The sequence below is a fragment of the Podarcis pityusensis genome, assembly GCF_964106645.2.
Source record: "Podarcis pityusensis genome assembly, chromosome: 8".
Classification (NCBI taxonomy): Eukaryota; Metazoa; Chordata; class Lepidosauria; order Squamata; family Lacertidae; genus Podarcis; species Podarcis pityusensis.
This window is the reverse complement of record NC_138033.1, coordinates 46,464,238-46,486,565: the sequence shown is the minus strand read 5'-3', so window position 1 is coordinate 46,486,565 and position 22,328 is coordinate 46,464,238. Positions and strand designations below refer to the sequence as shown.

The window sequence follows — 22,328 nt, the reverse complement described above, 5'->3', positions numbered from 1 at the left end:
AATTCTGTCATAGTCTTTCTTCTCAAGTTTTGAGTGTTAGAATGGTACATACCCCCTTGGCTTCTTCTGTCTGAGAGCAGGTAAGGCTTGTACTTTTGTCCCTGAGCATTTTCTTACAATGTGAGCAGCCTTATCCTACTTTACTCAGAAGGTGAGCAAGGAGGTTTTACCTGCTAAACAGGAAGGAAACATGTTTTTTAAAAAACATTTTAAAATGTTTCTGTTTGTACTGATTATTTTAATATTTCTTGTAAACCACTTAGAAGTTTTATTACAACCAAGCAGTATATCTATTTTGTTATAAAGAAAAATAAAATTCCATCCATTTTTTTCTTCTTCCTAGAAGGTACACAAGGTACTGGAGCGGTAGAATCAGCAGCAGGGGTGCTTATCAAACTCTTTTGTGTCCACACCAAGTGAGTATTATGTAGAACAGCTGTTCTCCAGGCCTGCCTTTTAATTTTGTCACAAGACTTTACTGACTTAATACAGGCTCAGTTTTTGCCAGTCCACAAGATGGGATGGTACCATAGGTAACTAACTGCCTCTTAGCTGCCCTGGAGTGAGCTTTCATGCTTTTCCTCCAAACAGAGATAACTTTTGCTTGCCACTCCCAAAACAGCAGTCCTAGGCTTTGTGACCAAAGGGTTACATCATAATGGAAGTGGTTCTCACCAAAATAATTCCAGTTATGTACCAAATAAACCCTCATTCTGCACTTGGAATGCAATGCAAATATTAGGTGCAGATAATGCAAACATTTTGTTGTTGGGATTATGAACATCTCTTTAATAGGGGATGTTGTGGATTGCAGGACCACAAGGCATGTGTGTGCAGGGGAGCAGTGGGGACCCAATTGCACCTGTGCATGAAGCTTTAGCAAACAAGCTACAAGTGTCAGATGCAAATGAGAAGTGACACTGTTTTAATGGAATCTCTGTCTGCTACTGGTCTTCTTTTGCACAAAGCAGTGTTGCTTGTTTAGCATGCTGTTTGCCTATTGAGGCCGAGTTTGTAAACCAAAACAATCTATCTGGATGTTGCAGGGCCCTTCAGGATGTGCAGATCAGATTCCAGCCTCTTCATAGTCCAGACACAGCTGCTCCAATTCCTCCCCATGGCTCCCATGAAGATTTTGGTGAGTCCTCTAAAAAATATTTGTGTTTCCTTGTTAACTTGACTATCCCATCTGATATCAAGGTACCCTAATTTGAATGTTTGCTATCTCTCAGAGCTGACAATGGAAATTCTTGCTAGTGCTCGAGAATTCTGGATCCCGAGTCTGTTGTAGTTGCTGGGTTATTTTTGGACTGTGGGCAATCCTTTTGTCAATTGTGGTACTTCATTTCAGGAAAGGGACCTTAATTCAGTGGTAGAGTACATCAGAAGATGTATTGGCTTGTTTATTACATTTATTTATATCTACGTTTAGTCCCTGGCATTTCCAGTTGCTGCCAGCCAGAGTAGACCATTCTGGGCTATATGAACAAAGAGTCTGATCTGGTTTAAGGCACCTTTGTATAGCCTAGGTTTCTCTGCCTCTGGACAAAATCTTGCCTGGCCCTGACTTTTGCTGCCGAGTCTCTGGGAATACCCAGGGACTTTGGTTTGTCTTGCAGTCTGTACCCCCACCCCTCCCTAACCTGTGTGTGTTAATATTAATTTAACTGAGTGGCTGGCGGAAGGAGCCTGTGTGGTTTTAAATGTCTGTTTTCTCTCTCTGTACAAGTTGCTTTTAAACTGTCTGGTGTGTTTTGAAGCATTCCCAGATCACCTTGCTGACCTGGGCGCAGAAGGGCTTGGATCAGAGAAGGGATCCGTGCATGGCTCACAGCCTGACTTGCGCCGCATTTCAGAGCTATCTGTTCCCGTGGATTTCCTCTCCCCTTCCAATGACACAAAACCCAAGCTCATGACTCCAGATGCATTCATGACTCCCAGTACATCTCTGCAGCAGGTAACCTCCTTAGAGTGTGTTTCAGATGGGAGCAAATTCCTTTGCTGCCTTCAATTTGGACATTATAACGTAAAAGACTTGGGATTGCTTATAGCACGAGTGGAGAACCTGTGGCCCTCCAGATGTTGCTTGGAATGATGGGACTTCTAGACTCTACTGGCTCTACTGGCCGGGGCTGGTGAGAGTTGTCATCCAAAATATCTAGAGAGCACCATGTTGGGGAAATCTGGATTAGATGGTGCTCAGGACAATAAAGAACAGAGAAGCAATTTCCACTGTTCCTTGTATATATTTTTAAGCCAGCAGTTACTCAAATCTGTTCTAAGTATTAATTGGAACTAACTATTTGATCCAATTTGTATACCACTTTGTATGCCACTTAATTGTAAGTAAAACCTCTGAGCTGTTTACAGAGAATATAAAATATACATTAAAAATGTCAGTAAAAGTCAAAGTTAAAAACAAGCTTTAAAAAAATCAGAATTGTAAGCAGAAGTAAGGAGAGTATGGTGCTTCTTATAATGGCAAAATAGTTTTCAGGTGGTGCAGAGTTAATTTACTCCATATATATATATTATGTAGTACAAGAGGAGTGTTTACTAGCAGGCAATACTGTGTATGTATTCAGTTAAGTTTTCTAACACCACTGAATTTTCTGTGCCAGGTCACGGTGTCACCTGGAAGCAGCATTAGTTCCCTCACAGCTGTCACAACCATGAGCACTTCTTCCGTCAGTGACCCCTCTATTCCCAGGTAAGCCCTAGGCAAGGACTCCTTCCCAGTGCTACCCACTGAGTACTTTCAAGGGCAAGGAGACTCCCTTCAGAATCAGGCATGGAAATGAAATGGCTCACACGGATATCTCAGGGAGCTTTTTTAAAGGCGGAGCTTCTGTCATCTTCAGAGTTGCAGCTGTCAAGTGCACTATCCCTATTCCCAAGGAAAGGCATCCCCTTTGTTCTTCAGCTCAATTCCCCAGAACATTTCCTGAGATTTGATGGTTTTGCTTCATATAATTGGAATAAATAGCAGAAGCTGGTAATGAAGTGACCTTGTAGGCAGATAGTGGAGGATCCTAGACCTGCAGGACAGGGGAGGAACCCCTGTTCCTTGGAATATAGCTGTAGGATATAGAAGAGCACAGAGGCCAGTTCAGCATTGTTTACCAGGCAAGAATCACAAGGGGCCATTAGGCTTCACTTCAGTCACTGCTCTCCCACTAGCCTCTCACCACAGCTCTGAATTACTTGAGGGAACGGATGACCAGCTCTTGTAGGTCCCCTTCTAGCTTTTTAGCATTCATTGTTTCAGCTTCTCCCATACAGTGTCCCCTAAGGAAGTCTTCTTTATGAGAGTGCTGCTTGGGTGACAGTCCCATAGGACAGTAAAGTCAATGGCACAGTTCCTTAAGCATGCTGTGGTCAGAACCCTTCTCGAACCCTTCTCCCTGGGCTGATTTTTAATTGGGGTTTGCAAGACCACTCTCTTTTGTAACCTCTATGGGCAAATTTGCCTTTTGCCCTGCAGGCCAGCTGAAGAAGTGTCTCTGAGCCCAAAGATGCAGCTGGATAGTAGCCTTACCCTAAGCGGCAGCAGTGGAAGTCTGCAGACAAGCCCTCGAAGTCATTCAGTCCTCCTCCCTGGCCTTCCTGACAAACTGACCCCAAAGGCCCCCATCCCGGTAAGGTGGATTCTCTATGAGCATGCAAAGATTTACCTTTCTCCCTGACTGTGTCATTGTCTACACCGTGTGCATGTGGTATGGGTGCCCAAAGCCACTGGAGCACAGGGGGTGGGGAACCAGTCCCCCTCCCTAGATGTTACTGACTACAACGCCCATCAACCTTAACCATTGGCCATGCTGGCTAGGGCTGATGGGAGTTGGAGTCCAGCCAACATCTGGAGGCCAAAAGGTTCCCCACCCCTGCACTAGAGTGCACTGGTCTCGGGTATACTGTCTGATTTCTGCCATGCTGAGTTCAACGCATGTGTTCTTCCCCATAAATAGGAAGAGGGGGTGCCCCAACGTGGTCATTGCATGTAGAAAAATATATTTGCTTATGTAAGTTGTCCCAAGACATATAGTTGTATCAAGCTGTGTGTTAAAGGTATACAGGTATTCCCCATGACCTCTTTTCAGCCCTGAGTTTCCTGTGCCACCTAGAATCATAGAATTGTGGGTTATCTCATGTTGTGAGGATAAAACTGGGGTAATCATATATGCTGCCCTAAGCTCTCTAAGGGAAAGGCTTACTAAAATCAGAGTAATAAAATGATCAGTAAATATTGCAAAACTTTTAATCTGTTTCCTCACTATGTACAAATCATCATCATGTTTTTGATTTGCTGTGTTAATTGTACACTGCTTTGGGGGCATCTTCCAAAAAGCAGCCTATATATACTTAAAATATAAGGAAGAAAAAGTGGGATTAGGAAGGAAGGTTGTCAAGACAACTGGGCATCTAAGTAAACTCTCTAGGTAGTGTAGAGAATGGAAGGGAAAGGGTTAACTTTTTTCCTTCTCTGGTCAAGGTTTCCCCAGGGAACGCCCCTCTTGCGCTAGAGCGGCAGGAAGTGGAGCCTCTGGTGGTGCCCCAGTCTTCGCCTACTCGTGAGCGCTCCCCAGACGTCATTTCCTCTGCCTCTACCGCCATGTCTCAGGACATCCCAGAGATTGCCTCTGAGACCCTGCAGCGCAGCTTTGGAGGCGGCCCCCCTGGGCTCCCCACAGAGATCCTGGATTCCAACCATCACGCGGACAGTATGGCTTCCGCAGCATCAGCCTTGCACTTGCTTTCCCCGCGGAATCGTCACAGCTCGGAGCACAGCCATCACTCCTTGGACATGGCCCCCAATGAAGTGGACATGCTGACTGCGCCTTCGCTGCTGGAGGCAGCCTTACCTCAGGAAAACGTGGCTTCTGACGCTGGCGTGAGCCAACCGTGGCCAGCTGCCCCTGACATCACCAGGGAGACCAGGAACAGCATGGCGGACAGGTACCTGCTTTCTCCTTCCTTTCTTTTGGGGAAGCACCAGTCTTGGCCCTCCAGATGTTTTTGGAGTCACAGCCAGCACAGCCAATGGCTTTGGATGTTGGGAGTTGTAGTCCAGCAAGATGATGTCCAGGGTCACAAGTTCCCTTATATGGGCCATCACATGTTGTCTTGAACTCCCATCTCCTTTCTACACTGGAAGATCAGCAGCTGCTTTATCCCAGGTCAGCTTATTTGTCCATCTGGCCCATTGAGTAGGCAGTGGTGAGAGTGGCTCTCCAGGAATGTCAGGGATAGAGAGGCCTATGCCAGCCCTGTCACATGATGCCAGGAACTGAACCTGGGGATTTCTGCATGCAAAGCCTGTGCTCTGCCACTTCCCCTCCACCTATTGCAGCCATGTCTAGTGTTGCATAGTATTTATTAGATTGTCAAGCTAAGGTTGTAGAGACCCAGGTTCAAATCCCTTCTTGGCCACGAGGCTCATTGGGTGGCCTTGTTATCTCTTTGCTTAACCTAATTCAGAAGGTTGTTATAGGGCTAAAATGGAGGAGGAGGAGAGTGATGTGCCTTGCCTTGGAGGCTATAAGTAAAATAAGAGATAATAGGTATCCATTGACTCAATTGCTGCCTAAACCCAGCTCTACTGTTTGGCCCTTTCTTTTAATGGCTATGTTTGGTTTGAGCCCACAAGCCAGCCTGAAAGAAAATCATACTTGCTCTGGGTGTTTAGCACAGAAATGAAAGCTTCAGCACTTACTTTGTACCTGAGTGCTCAGCTCCCATCCTTTGCATGGATGAGATCTGAGACTTCAGTACTTGCCAGAGTACCCCACCATACCAACTGTCTTGTGCCCTGAAGCCAGCAGTAGGGGTGCTACTAGTGGTCCTGCCTGTGAGTGCTGCTCATTATGCAGGGGCCTGGAAGAGGGCCTTATCTGTGGTGGCACCCCAGTTATGGAACTTCCTCCACTCATAAGCATGGATTGCCACCACGTTAATGGGTTTTGCCAGACCCATTTGCTTATAAAAGCCTTTGGAGCTGACTCTGTTTTCTCCAATTCAGACCTCTTTTTTGTTCCATTGTTGAGTGGCATGAAAACTGCTAAGAATTATTTTGTATACTTTGAATGGTATGATACTTTGTTTGTTTTGAGTTCTAGCCAATGTTAGATCTGCTCAGAGTAGATGGACATAACTAACATAGGCCTGTGAATTTCAGTGGGTCTCATCTGAGTACTTATACACCCTTTCTTACTATAGCTGTATATTTCTATGGAAGCTCGCTTTGAAGTCTGTGTAACATAAAGGGGCACATAAGAAAGTTAGATAAATAAAATGAGGCAGAATAAATTCAGTGTGATGGAATTGTTTCCTCCTCTTCCCTGGTCTCCCCTGCCCTTAGCCCCAGGAATGAAGTGGAAGAAAAACACAAGAGCTCCTACCACAGGCACAGCTACCACCTCCTGCAGCATGACAGCCAGGATGCCAGCGCTGAACAAAGGTATTGGCAGGTGCCAATCCCCCTCTCTTTCCCCTTTGCAGTTTTCTGATGGGCTCAGCAGACGTTTCTGGGCACAGTGAATCAGTTGAATTTTCACCTCGTTTTGCTCACTGAGGACACATGCTGCCCTCTAACCTTCTGCATGCAACAACTGGCTGCTTATAACTGGAATTTGGATGTAGCATATGCCCTACTGACACGTGCAATACCTCAGGCTCCTTCTGCCTGTGACACTAGTGCCACGGGCTGGCTAATCATGATGGTACAAAGCTGGGTCCCTTAGATAAGAGCGGAGCTATCTTTGTTAAATTTTGAAACTATAGGCGGCTTTCTTGTAGAAGAATGTGGCAGCATCAATTGGCACATTACCCCAGTTCCACTTAGGTGGCTTCTGCCCCTTTTCTGTTGCTGACCACAGGGTCTGCCTTAAGACTGCTGTGTTGGGGCAAGTACTCATCAGGACTGGCTTCCCTCTGCAGTGACCATGATGATGAAGTTGCAAGCTTGGCTTCTACGTCTGGTGGATTTAGTGCCAAAGCAGCTGCACAGCGGCTGCCTGTGAAGGACTGGAAAGCCAAAGTGTCGCCTCGAGCATCCCCAAAGCTAAAGAGGAAGGGGAAGAAAGATGATGGGTGAGCATATGCTGCTTGGAAGGTTGGGAATGGTGGCAAAGTGGAGCCTCCTTATAAGGCTGGAAACAGTGGTAGGGCTTGTATTAAGTGACCAAGCCTCTGTGAACCTGTGAAGCCATAGGCTCTAGCTTTCCCCTCTTCTCCTCAGCCAGGAGGAGGAATAAATCAGGATTCTGTGCTTCTTCCCTGATTCGTGGCTTGTCATTACATACAAACCAGGAATCAGGGTTTAAAATAAAACCTAGTTTGCAAAACAAGCCAGCTTCATAACCCACGAATGGCTTGAAGGCGACTTGTTTTGAAGTTGATTGGAATTAATTTTAAACCATGATCCCTGTTTTGCACGTATCAACGAGCCCGGAATTGGCGAAATTAGAAATGAATCCTGCGTTTGTTCCTCCTCTTGGTCATTAGGGAGGAAGAGATGAGCAGAAGGGTAGAAAATTTGTTCATAAGTCTTCATTCAGCTCTCTGTACTTTTCAGTTGGTTGGTGGGTGGGTGGGTGGGTGTAGAGGTAACCATCCTGTAGCAGAGCCATTTCCAGTCAGAAAAGACACACTTTATTTTTTTTGAAGCAGTCAGAACATTTGTAGCAGGCCACATTTCTGGTATAATCCCCCTGGTTATGCATGCAGTGCTTGTGATGTGCAATTCACGCAGTTGTTGCATTAACATCTTCCCTTCATTTCCAGGGATGTGCAACAGTCCCCAAGAGCCTTTGATCAGCAGGTGAGTATTTTTCTTTTAGAAATTCCATATACAGCAAAGCTTTCAGTTCTTCCTTCCCAAAAGGTGGGGTGGGGAACTTTTTCTTGTGTCAGGGATCAAAAATGGGACTCTTCTCTCTCTTCTTCCTCAGCCCTCTTCCTCCTAGTCTAGCAGGCTGCAGGGAGAGGGAAAAGTCACTTTTGCCAGAGATTCCAACTCACTTCTTGCACTGAGCTTCCCTTCCTTCTATAGCTCTGTTCATTTCAGCTCTCTTTTCTCTCTCTCTTTCTCTCTCTCTCTCCATGCTCCCCTCACTCCCCACATGAAATCAGGACAAGGTGTACCAGTTCCACATTCCTGCCATGGGGGATGCCCTGCATCTCTTCCTCCTATGGAACTGTACAGATTTAGGGTTCAAAGACTCAATTTTTAAAAGGTGGAGAAGTGTGTAAATGGACACCCCCATGTCTTACGCCCCTTTTTAACATTATTATGTTCTCGTCTGACGCCTTTTGCTAAAACTCTGGCCACTGCTTTTTTATATATAGTTCACCCATCGCCAACCTAGTGCCATCCAGATGTTTTGGGGTACACCAAGTCAATTACAGCTGTTATAGATTGTCCTCATCCATTGTCTAAATTCCTTTTGGGAATCCAAAAATGAAGGATTATGTTACCATATTCCTCCACTAAGATACTCATCTGAGCCTGGGACTTTCTGCACCTTGAGATTTGCTAAATTTGCTTTGTTGGCCTTCTCTGAAGTGGCTCCCTATCATTGGGTTGAACTCTTTATGTTGCTGCCTCCCATGTAACACAGGGAGGATCCACTGAGAGTGCTTGGAGTGCTTACATTTCCCCTGCCTCCTCTTCCAATAGGTCGCTCCTGAGTACCAGGATGAGCTGTTGTCTCTTCTGAGGACCCAGCAGAGGGAGATTGTTGAACTGAGACAGAACCAGATGGAACTCATGCAGAGGCTCACCGACCACCTGGATGCTGTGCAGAGCTCCCTCATGGGCCACATTGAACGAGTGGTGGATTCCCAGCAAGAGCAGGAGCGTATCCTTCCCAGAAAAGTGCCTTCTGGGCCCTTCTCTGTCATGGGCTTGTCCCATTCAAAACTGAGCGCTTATGAGGACTGTGGCCAGTTTCTGTTGGAATCCCTGATCCTTTTTTAAAACCACATGTTTAAATATAGCTGACTGCTTTATGGAGTGAAGGGAAATGTCCATTAAATGTTATTGTGTCTAGTTTAGCCATTACTCTGTCCCGGAGTGGGGAACCCCATTCCCAAGCCATGCCTCTCATCAGTCCTACTCCATGCTTTTGAATGCTTTCGCTTAGCTGGAATAAGACACCAGCCTCCTGCTTCTCTGGGTGAACAGCAGAGAAATTGGGGGCGGGGGATGTGTGTGTGTGTGTGTGTGTGTGTGTGTAAAACCTCTTAACTTTTTCAAGGCTGGAATGTTGCCTGCTGTCCAAAGGCAGGAGTTGTATCCATTGCTCCACCCACTTTTTTCTCTCTGGCCACACCCACCAACAACATTTGGCTCCCAGGAGATGGCTGCCAAGGGAATGTGGCCCTTGGGCTGACAAGGCTTCCCTGCCCCTGCTATAAAAAGAGTGACAGAGGAGAAAATATCCAGCAAACTAAAACCCATACCATAACAAAGAAAGTGGATGATATTCTTAATATTAAATCATGATTAATTTTAGAATGCATTGGAACAATGAGTGCAATATAATGTGTTGATCGTGCACACCTTTTAAGACCTTTGTTATATTTGTCTATAGAATTTATTCCATAGTTTCCTCTCTTCCTTCTGTGGTGGAGGTTATCCAGGAATGGTTATTTCTGTCTTCTCTCTCTTTGTAGGTAAGGCTAAACAACTGCCTTAGTGCTTGGGTCCCCTTCAATGAGAAGAGCCTCTTAAGTTCCAGTCCTGAAAGAAAAGACGTGAAATACCACTTGTAGAAAATAAAACTAAATATATACTGTTAACCTTCATTATAAAAAGTTTTTTAATGAAAAACATTCAGGTCCTGCTTGCTATAAGCTTCTGGTTGGCCACTGTGAGAGCAGGAAGCTGGACTTTGATGGGCTTTTGGCTTGATCCAGCAGAGCTCTTCTTATGTTCTTACACTTGTATCCTGCTTTTCTTCCAAGCACTCTTCTATTTTTTTCCTTGCAAAAACCCTGTGAAGTAGGGTTTATACTCCAAAGGCAATATATGCAGATAGGTGTCTATAAAAACATTTTTTTCATTTATTTTTTGCTGGTGTTGGTGGCAGCAGTGCTTGTAAGGTATGAGGAATGAGGATCCCATCTCATGGTTTGGGAGGAAGCTGCCCCATGCTAGGTCAGGCTGTTGATCATCTAACTCAGCAGCGGCTGTCCACAGAGTTGAGGGCCGAGGCCTCTCCCAGCACCTGCTGCATCTTCCTTTGTTGGTGGCACAGACCATTCGGCTGCCATGCATGTCCCCTACCACAGAGCCATGGTCTCTCCCTTTGCTTTCCTTAACTCTTGTGGTTTCAGAGCGGAGGCTGGACCAGGCCTTAGCTGAGGGACAGCAGCGCAGTGGGCAACTGCAGGAGCATCTGTCCCAGCAGCTTTCCCAGTCCCTCTCCACGGCTGCCTGCAACCGGCTGGAAAGGACCATCCGCGAGGAGATGAAAAAGACGGTGCCCCCGTGTAAGTCCCGCATCTTGGATTCTGATCAGTTTGCAAAACAACAAAGGAGGTGCTTCTTTGGAAGTAGAGCAGCCTTCTCCATCCTGCCCCCCCCCCCGATGCTTTAGACTACAACTCCCAACGGTGCTGCCTGGGAGTGTTGGTCCATCTATAGGGCACCAAGCTGACAAAGGCGGCAGTAAGCGGTTATCCTGTGGTGCCCAGGAAGCTTTCTGGCATGGGGTTTGGATTTTGAAGAGAAAAACAGGAAAGGCAATTCAGCCAGCCCAGTGAAGATCTGGGTTCCCAGGATTTGCTGAGAGCAGAGCTCGAGAGTTTTCTCTGCTGCAGATAAGCGACCCGTTCCAGTTTCTTTCTCCCAGGAGAGTTAACAAAGCAGGAAGGATTGATGCCATTGTTTCAAGGGATGGTCCATGCATGGACCTCTCCCAAGGTCCTCATATACTTCTTTATTTATTTAAGAGGGATAAAATGGGGTCATGACTTTTGTTTTACTGTCTCTCTGCTAACAAGGCGTTTCCAAGACTTTGGATCCCATCACTGGGCAGCTGAATAACACCATTGCCACCAAGCTTACAGCCATTGAGGGAACACTGAAGGAGAATGTCACCAAACTGGTGAAATCAAAGGTAATGGGTGGGGTTGGCTGCTGGGAGCAGATCCCTGCCAGTTTGACAGGGAGGGAAGCTGGTTTGTGGTGCTTGGGTAGCGAGTGCTGGTCAGGCTGCCCATTCAGCTGCAACACTGCTGCCTCCTAGCGCCTTTTCAAGGTGTTGATGTGCTAGGCCAGACATTGCCTCATATTTTTGATGGCTGTGACACCTTTTTAGACCAGAAACCTCAGTGAACGGAGCTGTGATTGTGTTTTGATTGCAGAACCTTACAGATGCCATTGCCCGGGCGGCTGCCGATGCCTTGCAGGGCCCCATGCAGTCGGCATACAGGGAGGCGTTTCAGAGTGTGGTGCTTCCTGCTTTTGAGAAGAGCTGTCAATCAATGTTCCAGCAGATCAATGACACCTTCAAACAAGGCACACAAGAATGTATGCCCCACTCTCTGCTTCTCTCTTTTTCAGCTTTGTATACTGTCAGCCGTGGGAAACACTAGTTTACAGAACTGTGGGGCAAAGAAGAGCCTCCAGAAATAGGAATGCCCTTTTGAAAAGCCATCATCATATCCAATAGCCTTGATAGGTTTCTCTTTCATGAATCTGGAGGGGTGTGTTTCTTAAGGCTACCAGCCACTATGGTTAAATGGAACATCCCATGCTTGGAGGCTACCAGAAGGCTATGTAGAAAGACTCATACCTCTTTCTCCAGCACGTCGGCTTCCTAGAAGCAGCTAAGTAGTGTGGTAACAGGATTCTGGGCTATGTAGACCTATGGTCCAGTGATGGCTGCTAGCCAGGACTGCTCTTAAGGTGATAAAGCTTCAACACCTTTTGTCAAGCTCAGGCCTAAGCAGCTGGTGCAAAACACAGGAGTGGCACATCGCTCCAGTCCTACAGACTATTTTTCTGTTGATTTTAGGGTACAATTCATGGTTCAGATTTTGACTGATGAAGCACTTCCTTGACTTGAACAGCAGTATATTTTGGAGCCTGCTTGCTCCACGAGACCCCTTCTCGTTCTCCTAAATTACAAGTGCCTTCTTAGCAGTACCTTTTATGACAAAAAGGGTGAACCAGGAGGCATTCTCAGTGGTTGCTTCAAGACACTAGTGCCCTCTCCATTTGAAAAAAATGCCTGAGCATCCCTTGAGAAGGTCATCCTCTTCAGGTCAGCTTTTACGAGCCAGGGTTCAGCTGGTAGCTCAGGATACCTAATACTTGTTAAATCTTTAAGGTTCTTGAATGGGGTTCAAATGAATTGTTAGTGAGATGCTTTCTCCTTTCTTACTGCCCAGAACCTTTGAGAATAGGGCAATGCTCCTGGTAAAGAGTCTTGTGGTTGCCATTGGAGAAACACAATGTGAGCGTACCAGACCAGCAGTTTAGGCAATGGCCCAAATCTCTCTCGAGCATTTTCACATTGTGTTTTCAGAAAACCCCTGTTCCTCAGCAGAAATAAAAAAGGTGCCTTTGATCAGGGGTGGGAACCTGCATCCCTTCAGATGTTATTGGATTATAACTCCCATCATTTCCTGCCTGCATGGCCCAATGGCCAGGGATGATGATGATGATTTTATTATTTATACCCCACCCATTCGGCTGGGTTTTTTCAGCCACTCAGCTTCCAGCACATATAAAAACATAATGATAGGGTTCGTAGTCCAGCAACACCCAGAGGGCCACAAGTGAGGCCCATCCCTGCATTAGACAAAACTCCTGTGTGTTTTTTTGTGCCTTGCTGCAGAGTTTAAAGTATGAAGGCTTCGGGAACATGAAGGGGAGTTGGATTTGAGATTGATGTGGTAGAGAGGCCAGAGGCCGTGGGAATGGACTCCAACGGTACCCAGCTGGCTTTTGAGTAATTGTGAATTTTCTCTTGTAGATATTCAGCAGCTGGAGACCCACATGAAGAGTAAGAAAGCGCGAGAGCAGGATGCCCGGGACTCTGTGGTGAGCCAGCTCCGGCAGCTGGTCAACAACTTCCAGAGCACAACTGATCAGCTGGCAGCCACCATTACGGCCAGCATGCACTCCGAGGTGCAGCATCAGCTTCATGTCATCGTGGGCAAGTGAGTGGCAGAGCAGATGGGGGCATCTCCCATAGAAAAAAGGGCAAAACAGAGAGTCTTGCACCAGATTAATAGCAGTGGGTCCTGAGATCTGCATGAAACTGACTCATCTGATCCTTCACGTATAAGATGAGAAAACAGGGCACACACATCCTTTGAAATTCCCCTGCCCTGCCACACTGGTCATAAGCAGTGCAGTTTTCTGTTCATACCAGCTGAGAAATATCAGTATTGGAAGCTTCCCTACGTCCAGGGTCTCCTCTGCTCTGTCTTGGGAATGGGCACAGTGTTCAGAGAACGAAATGGGAACGTTATCTGGAATCATGTACAACCAGTTTCTTGCTCCTGCAGACCTCCCACTACTGTCCTCTCGCCCCCGGCCCCCCAGATCTACACAGCCCCTCCAAGTTCCCTTTTCCCTTCTCTCCAGCATGCAGGAGTCCATCCTGGCCCAAGTCCAGCGGGTGATCAAAGGGGAGGTGAGCATGGCCATGAAGGAGCAGCAGGCTGCTGTCACCTCCAGCATCATGCAGGCCATGCGCTCTGCTGCAGGCACTCCAATCCCTGCTACTCACCTTGACTTCCAGTCCCAGCAGGCTCACGTGTTACAGCTGTTGCAGCAGGGGCACCTGAATCAAGCCTTCCAGCAGGTACGCATCTCTCCAACCATAGAGGCAACACACTGGCCACGCAACTGCTCTCTGAAGGACCCAGATGGCCACATCCTCAAGGAAGCAGGCACAAAGCTCAGTTAGAGAGAGAACCGTGAGGTTTTTAAAGAGAAGAAACCCGTGACTCTCCAGGTGTTGCTGGACTCCAACTCTCATCAGCCCTGACCAGATAGTCAATGGGCTGGGATGCTGGGAGTTGTAGTCCCAACAGCTTCTGATGGATCACAGGTTCCCCATCCTTTTTGGAGGCATCGTTCTGGGAGTCACAAAGGGGCAGCTGGTGGTCTGCCTTAGAACCAGCAGGGGGCGCCCAGAGCAGCTGTCTTATAGTTCAAAGTGTATCATTTAAGCATGACTACGTAGCCCTGCTGGTGCATATATAACCAATCTATATGTTGTCTGTTCAAGGCAGTTTAGCATGGATTAAAAGTTGCTGTGTCTTTCATACTTCCACTCAAGTTTGAGGAAAGGGTTGTTTTCCATCAGTGTTTTTAAGTCTGTGAGGTTTATAAGATAGGGTCTGGTGTGGAGAAAGTGGATAGAGATATTTTTTATTCTTCTCTTATTGTAGTAGAACTTGGGATCTCCCAGTGAAACTGACTGGCAGTATTCAGAGGGATTGCTGTGTTAATCCATTTCAACAAATACTGCAGAGGCTTGTGGCACCTTTTTAGAGACCTAACACATTTATGACGCCATATGTTTTAGTGGACCAGACTCCACTTCATCAGTTGCACAAAGTGTAATCCTAAATTGGCCGCTATATATTCATGCACACAGTTGGATGGTGGTATGTGTGCCAACAGCAATAGCAGGCTATTTAACATCAGTCACTCATTTGTTTGTGTCCTGCTTTTCCACAAGATGTTATCCAAAGCGGCTTTCAGCAATGTATGAACAAAACGGCCAAGAGTACTGCGTTATTGTGCTCAAAACCGTATTCAGCCATATTGAGCTTCTCTAGAAATGTAGATTTCTAACCAGGGCACTCTCTTCTCTCTACAGGCTCTCACTGCAGCAGATTTGAACCTAGTCCTCTACGTCTGTGAGACAGTTGACCCTCAGCAAGTGTTTGGGCAGCATCCTTGCCCACTGTCCCAGCCTGTCCTCTTGTCTCTCATTCAGCAGCTCTCCTCAGATTTGGGAGCTCGGACAGAACTGAAACTGAAGTGAGTATCGCCCAGTGGTGCCTAATGGTAGATGCAGACTTTCCTTCCACAGGGAAGTGGCAAGTGCTTCCTACACCAGGGCCCTGTATGTTCCGCCCTTTAAAATGCAGACAAAATTCCTGCATCTGGGAAAAACTTGCGTTATTTATCTTACTTTGTACAAGTCTGTTTTTGCTGGCCATGGAAGGATGCCGTGCAGGACGCTAAAGGCCCAGCTGCACCTGCTAGACATCTTATTCAGCTATCTCTTATTTCTGAGTTTAACAGACGTTGTACACATACCTTCAAGTGCATCTTTGCATCCATAAGGTCTGGAAACTTGCTTTCTTCACACATAAAACTGAGAAACTTGGGGAGCTCAATTCTGCCCATTCCCTACCCATTCATGGAATGTCATTGTATACACATGCCTGCAGTTTTGCAGCCATGATCACAACCGTGCTGTGCTCTCTCTTGCCTTTGCAGTTACCTGGAGGAGGCAGTGATGCATCTAGACCACAGCGACCCCATCACCCGCGACCACATGGGCTCTGTGATGAACCAAGTGCGGCAGAAGCTCTTCCAGTTCCTGCAGGCAGAGCCTCACAACAGCCTGAGCAAGCCGGCCCGCCGACTCATGATCATGCTTCAAGGCCTGGTCACACCCAGCATGTCCTAACAAGGCTCGCGCAGCCTCTCCACAAGGGCGTCCATCATTGCTAACCAAATGTGGCTTTTTCTTTTCTTTTTCTAATGCTCTTGCTGGGAAAATACGTCCACGCTACAAATGTGTGGGATGGATAGAAGGGTCTGAGCCCCAGCTGTGTTAGCCCCGTATAATCCAGTTCTTTTCTGTGTGAGCAGACCATGGCCCTACCCACCACCTGCCTCTCTTTGTACTGTACAAGTTAGATGCGCAGACACTAATCCCATCTTCCTCCTATTTTCTAGCTTGGAGCCCCTCCCCAAGAATTTGAGGGGTTTGGCAGAGCTTGGCAAGCCTTGCCCTTTTGTTTCAGGAGTACCCTGCCAAGGGAGTCGGAGGTCAAAGGTGCCAGCGGGTTGTGAGTCACAGCAGCCATAGTGAAGTATTGCCTCCACCTGCGCGGCTTGTGGGTGAGGGATGAAAAGTTCATGAAGCCCACCCGTCCTGGGAAACAGCGTTGGTTCTTTGTGTGGTGGAGCATGTTCATGAGTTAGACAACTCCTTTCATCATTATTATTATTTTGCTTTTACACCACTTTTTTCCTTTTTATCTAGACTCTTAATCTTTCATTTTTGAATAATGTTTAACAAGTTCAATAAATGACTTTTTTGGAGGAAAAAAAACTGCTTCTGTTTCGTTCTGGGCCTGGTGGAGGAGCTCACTCTCTTAGTCAGCGCTGGTCACAGTGCAACTGATGGGTAAGAAACTTTGAGGCCACTGACCCGATATGGCCTACAGCACTCCTCCTCCCCCTCACCCCTGCATGCTGCAATTACCGTAGTTTTCGCTCCATAACACACATTTTTTTCCTCCTAGAAAGTAAGGGGAAATGTCTGTGCGTGTTACAGAGCGAATGCTTCCATGGTTTCCAGCGGGAGAAGAGCCGCTTGAATGGGGAGGAGAGAGGGACAGAGTGCCTGCTTCTTTAAAGGAGCAAAGCGGGAGGGGAGGGGAGCCGCTTACACGAGTGTAAGCGGCTCCTGTCCGGTTGGCTCCTTTAAAGCAAGCAGGCTCTCTTGTATCTCTCTCTCCCCACTCAGCGGCTCTCCTCCCGCTTTGCTGGAAATAGCAGGAAAGATTTTCAGCTCGCTGGGGGGGGGGGGGGAGAGAAGCAGAGCCTGCTTGCTTTAAAGGAGCAAAGCGGGAGAGGAGCCGCTTACATGAGTGTAAGTGGCTCCTGTCCGGTTGGCTCCTTTAAAGCAAAAAGCAAGCAGGCTCTCTGTATCTCTCTCCTCCCGCTTTGCTTTTCAGCTCGCTAAGGGCGGGGGGGGGGGAGGAGGAGGGAGAGAAGCAGAACCTGCTTGCTTTAGGCTCCTTTAAAGCAAGCAGGCTCTCTGTCCCTCCAGCAAAGGTTTTCAGCTTGCTAAGGAGGGAGAGAAGCAGAACCTGCTTGCTTTAAAGGAGCCTACCGGACAGGAGCCGCTTACACGACTGTAAGTGGCTCCTGTCCGGTAGGCTCCTTTAAAGCAAGCAGGCTCTCTGACCCTCCAGCAAAGGTTTTCAGCTCGCTGGGGGGGGGGGGGGAGAGAAGCAGAGCCTGCTCCACGCGTGCTTCTTGTCCCTTGAGTGCTTTTCCTTTCCTCCCCACTTAAAACATGGTTACAAAGCACAGATCCACATGGATCCTCAGGATTTTTGCACTAGGTCACCCCAAATTCACCATCAGATCACATAGCATGTCCATGGCTACAGTTTGCACCAAAAGAATCACGCACCCACTGTTGCCTGGGGCTGCAGTGGTGCAAAAACGTGGTTACAAACCTGGATCCTCAGGATTTTTGCATTGGGCTACCCCAAACTCACCGTCAGATCACATGTCTGTGGCCACAGCATGAACCACAAAAATCATACATCCACTGTTTCATTTAGAATATTTTTTTTCTTGTTTTCCTCCTCTAAAAACTACATGCGTGTTATGGTTGGGTGCGTGTTATCGAGCGGAAATACGGTAGGCCTGAAAGCAGCCTTTGAGCCAATAGGAAGCTGTTTTCAAGCCTAATTGCTTTGGGAAGGAACCTTGCGGGGTTGCCTTTAGGTAGGTAAGGGTTAACCCTCTCTGTGTGCTGTGCCTCTGCCAAAATCCTCCCCAAGTAGTCTTGGAAAATAAATTTCATTGTCCGAGAGGCTGTTCTCAAATCCAGGGTGGGGACTTGAAGCCTAATTGCCTCTCCTTAGGGGATAGTCTCCAAGTTTGATCGTTGCTGCTGGGTGTGAGTGTGCATGTGTAAAAGAGAATTAGTGGGGCATTGATATGTATGAACAAATGTACTTATTGGCAAGCAGCCCCTGGAAGGTTAGCTATGAAGAAATGTGACCCTTTGGCTGAGAGATTTAATCCCCACCATCACCCATCCTCAGGGAGGATTCTGACTCCCTTGTTATGCCTGAAGCTGCCAAACCAGAGTGATAGCAGGTAAATTGGAAAGGCTTTTTTTTTTAAACAAGACTGCTTGTTGAAGGGGCATTTCCTCCCCCTCTCCCAGTTATCACAGCCAGAGGGCCCGTCTCCATGAACCCTGTTGAATGTACAAGTCATTCAAAGAGAAGCTTCATCATGCCATGTTTATTTAGTCACAGCCTTAGCTATTCCTGTTGCCTCTTCCTCATGGCATCCCTCATTACATTGCTATCAGTCCCATGGTGGGGAGCCTCTGTGACATCTGACATGCATTTTCCTGGAGTAAACCTTCAGCAGTCTTCTTACCCCAGCCCTCCTTTTAAATCCGTCTCTATCCTTGTCAGTGTTGTTCTTTATGGACACAAACCTGATGCACAAAATCACAGCTAGAATGTAACGTACACTTTTGCTGACACTGGAACATCAAGCAGGATACAGATGGCCCAGACTGAGAGGGGATGCTCAGTGTCAATGGCTGAAATTTAATTAATTCAGCCGCACCCCCAAAATTAAAGTAAACAACTGCAGGTCACCAGCTGTTGGCTCCTTCCTCAGTATTTCATTAGTTCAATGCATCTCCCCTTTTTTGTGACTCTCTAGAGCCCCCAGTTGCTCCCAAGCCAAGAAGCAAGAAAGCCATTTAACAGGCTTTATAGCTGTGACAAACCAATGAGATTATTCCTGTTGCCAGGGCATCAAGCTTTTTGTGGGCTAAGGCAGATGTTGCAGCATCCAACATCCCTGCGATACATTTTTTTTTAATCACAAGTAGAACAAGAAAGCTGCTGTGGAGAGGGTTTTTCTTTCACCAGAACACATGGTGCTGTTTGAATGCTGGAGCATGTTTTTTTCTTGTTCTTCCTACCACTGTCTAAAATGTGCTTGGGACCACTTTGCAAGTCTGCTTTTCCACCTGCGCACATGCAGTGTACTCTGAAGCAATACTTGCTATGAGTTTCTTATGGTTTCTCCTGCAACCTGGGAAAACCTATCAAGTCATCATATAAACCCAATAAATCAGTAATTCCAAAGTTCAAAACAAACTCTTGGGAGCTGTTGATGTAGATGATGCATGTTTACATACACAATAAAATTCCACTATACACCCTGAAGGTTAAGCCAATCCTTGTAAGGCCTTAAGATAGTATGTAATCTCATATACAGGATTATTCCATTTTTTTTATACCAGAGCATCACATCTGACTCCTGTAACATTTTCCATTTTTGTACAATAGATAAATGCACAGCAACTAGTAAAAATTTACAAGTTATTTACATGCATGTGTATATGTGTAATTTATTAGATTTATATATTATATCTAATAGATCACACAAGATAAAAGCACAAATAAATAGTTAAAACTGAAACAACAAAGCAATAACCGCCTCCCACGAACACATTTAACGGCTATTTAACTAATTTAACACATTTAACTAATCAGTCAGCAGTCTAGAGCAAGATTTCGCATTATTGAGATCTGAACTGGGGTTTCCTATATCATCTATGTTAAATATTTAAGTTTTCCTAATATTTGCCAATATAGATACTACTGGCTTCTCCAACCTGATTTCCGCCCCCTCTAATCTAGCTTTCAAATTTGTCTTTGAAATAGTTTCCAATCCTGTCCTTGGGCCCAAAATAACATTAAATTTTCTGCATAAAGTTCAGCAACCAATCCTTTCCCAGAATAAACCCTATTCAATATAATACCTTCTGAACTTGTGTAAGAAGCCAGGGAGTCTGGGCACGGATCTGAGGGTCTGACAACAAATGAGATACTTGACGTAAATGCAACCCACCCGTGCCCAGGTCTCCACTCTTCACAATGAGTTGTTCCTGAGTAACAGGCTTGGGGTTTTTTTTAAATATAAAAATCCCTCATTGTAAAATACCATTTAACCTCCCATTTCAATACCACTTCCATTACATTTATGACTCATTCCTAAAACATCTTGAAGTGATTTAACAATAAAAACAACTGTGTGTGCGTGTTTGTGTTTGTGAAGAGGCTGGAGCCAGATAGCAGTTGGGAATGAGGGCTTTAGGGATTAAAGTATATTCTGAAGGGAAATATCCCTTTCCCAGCTGGCTTCTGTGCCAGGGCTGGGGGTGGGGAAGGGCCGAGATGCCTGCCTCTCGGAGGCTGGCCGGCTTGCTCAGATCTGAGAGCAAGTGGGGTGCAGGCTAGCAAAGAAGGGCAATTCTCTCACGCATCCGTCTTCCTTATTGAGGCAAGCCCCATCGACCGCAAGCTGCCCTCTTTCAGCCCACACCTGCCTGCCTGCCTGCTCACTTGCATCCTCCAGTCCATGGGGTGGCACACACGGTCAGCTTCCTCTCCCTCAATCTCAGTGTTGCCATTGGATAGGACAGTAGGGAAACAGGTGTAGACAAAACTAGGGTGAGTTGGCTCTGCCTAAGAACAAGGAAGAGTCTGCTGGATCAGGCCAATGGCCCATCTAGTCCAGCATCCTGTTCACACAGTGGTTGAATAGTTGCCTCTGGGAACCAAGCAAGCAGGATTTGAACCCAAGAGCACTCTCCCCTCCTGTGGTTTCAAGCAACTGGTATTCAGAAGCATTGCTACAGCTGCAGCTAGTAGCCACAGATAGCTCTCTCCTCTGTTAATTTCCATTCCAGTTGGCGGCCATCACTGCCTCCTGTGGAAACCAGTTCCATATGTGCTGCCTGAGGGAGTGCTTTCTTTTATCTGTCCAGAACATCTTCCAACATTCAGCTTCACTGCATGTCTACAAGTTCTAATTTTGTGAGAGGGAGAAAAACTTTTCTCTATCCACTTTCTCCATGCCAGGCATCATTTTATCCATTTCTATCATGTCACCTCTTCCTCACCTTTTCTCCAAACTAAACATGGCAACCTTTCTTCACAGGAGAGTCACTCCAAGCCCTTGATCATTTTGGTTGCCCTGTTTGGAAACTTTTCCAACTCTTTTGAGGTGAGGTGACCAGCACTGTATACTGTATTCCAAATGTTGTTGCACCATAGATTCGTATAATGGCATCACTCTTATTTTCAGTTCCTTTCCTAAGGATGCCTAGCATGGAATTTGCATTTTCCATGGCTGCCACAAGCTGGGGCGACATCTTCATCGAGCTATTTACTATGACCTCAAGGTCTCACTTGTGGTCTATGGACTAGGAGTGGGCACGTGGGCACACTTTTGCACAGATCATGTGGCTCTGATTGTCATTGGCTCTGGTTTCACATACTGTTTAGGCCAAGTTCAAGTAACTTATTGCACTAGTGGGAGCTAGCACAATGATTCCTGCTAGAGCAATGGGACTTCCCTCTCTCCTCCCCCAAGTTCCCTCCTGACTATACCCTGCTCTGGAGGGTTGGGAGGATACCCAAAAATAGATTTGGGGGGCACACTGGGGGTGGTGGTGGGGAAAGAGGTTCCAAGGAAAATCCTTGTGTTGATGGAACTCCATGGCCTTAGCGCTACATTGAAGGCAACCTATTGCCTCCCTGCCTTCCTCTGCACTTGTCGGTCCCCCTGCCTAAATCTACCTAAATCATCCTACTGTGATTTAGCCTACTGCCTAAATCACCCTACTGTGTAGGGTGGCTGCCTAGGCAACTAATTGTTAGCTATTTTGTTATTAATGGTTGTAACCAACTACGTTCTACTCACTCAGAGGAATACATTGAAGTTAATAGACACGACTAATTCAGACCGATTAATTTCAACAGGTCTACTCAGAGTAGAACCTAAAACCGGTTTTTATGGCCAAGAAGGGGAGAGGTGCTTGCAGGGTTTTCTGCTCCAAGTGTTAAAATAAGTTGGCTGGATTTGGCCGTTATTTTGGTGGTGCTAGGTCGTCTGGCTATTTGCTGCTTCCTGATCTAAGCAACGCCAGCGCCCTAGTTGTTGTTGCTTCCGCCGCCGCCGCCTTCTCCTCCATCTGCGGCCAGCCGCTTCGCGGGTTGAGGGAAGAGCAACTTTTTACAAGCTTGCCGCCCGGGCAGCCACCGCACTGCGGATCCGGCGGGGCTACAGACGCTAAGATGAGACAAGAGAGAGAGAAAACTTCAGTTCCTTACGAGCTGCAGTGCAGGACGGCGACGCCAGGAACTTGCACGGATCCTGTGCCTTTTGAGAATAGTTTGCTCCAGGTCTCCGCGCGCGCGCTCGGAGTGGGCGCTCGGCAAAAGGCAGGTGCGCAGATCAGTTCCACCTCGGCCCGCTCCTAGAGGCCGCGAGGCGAAGC

General features: G+C 46.8%; 1 protein-coding gene and 1 long non-coding RNA gene across 3 annotated transcripts in view; one reads left to right on the top strand and one right to left on the bottom strand.

Annotated features, from left to right (window-relative positions):
* Positions 1-16,319, top strand: part of EDC4 (enhancer of mRNA decapping 4) — a 31,725-nt gene extending 15,406 nt beyond the window's left edge. The window contains exons 13-29 of one of the 2 annotated variants that reach the window (XM_081018470.1): positions 347-416; positions 1,047-1,138; positions 1,761-1,957; positions 2,622-2,710; positions 3,485-3,638; positions 4,490-4,953; positions 6,356-6,454; positions 6,934-7,086; positions 7,780-7,816; positions 8,675-8,855; positions 10,336-10,491; positions 11,005-11,120; positions 11,368-11,533; positions 12,984-13,170; positions 13,601-13,820; positions 14,847-15,010; positions 15,476-16,319. In XM_081018470.1, coding sequence (XP_080874596.1) covers positions 347-416; positions 1,047-1,138; positions 1,761-1,957; positions 2,622-2,710; positions 3,485-3,638; positions 4,490-4,953; positions 6,356-6,454; positions 6,934-7,086; positions 7,780-7,816; positions 8,675-8,855; positions 10,336-10,491; positions 11,005-11,120; positions 11,368-11,533; positions 12,984-13,170; positions 13,601-13,820; positions 14,847-15,010; positions 15,476-15,668 — 2,738 coding nt within the window. In that variant the 3' untranslated portion in view covers positions 15,669-16,319. Of the gene's footprint in view, positions 1-343; positions 417-1,046; positions 1,139-1,760; positions 1,958-2,621; positions 2,711-3,484; positions 3,639-4,489; positions 4,954-6,355; positions 6,455-6,933; positions 7,087-7,779; positions 7,817-8,674; positions 8,856-10,335; positions 10,492-11,004; positions 11,121-11,367; positions 11,534-12,983; positions 13,171-13,600; positions 13,821-14,846; positions 15,011-15,475 lie in introns of both variants that reach the window. The other variant, XM_081018469.1, reaches the window with a different exon arrangement.
* A 1,920-nt stretch (positions 16,320-18,239) lies between these two features.
* Positions 18,240-22,302, bottom strand: LOC308484011. The gene is made up of 2 exons (XR_013989867.1): positions 22,162-22,302; positions 18,240-18,461 (listed from the first exon to the last, which is right to left on the bottom strand). It is a non-coding gene; the product is annotated as an uncharacterized lncRNA (long non-coding RNA).
* Between the last annotated feature and the right edge of the window lie 26 nt (positions 22,303-22,328).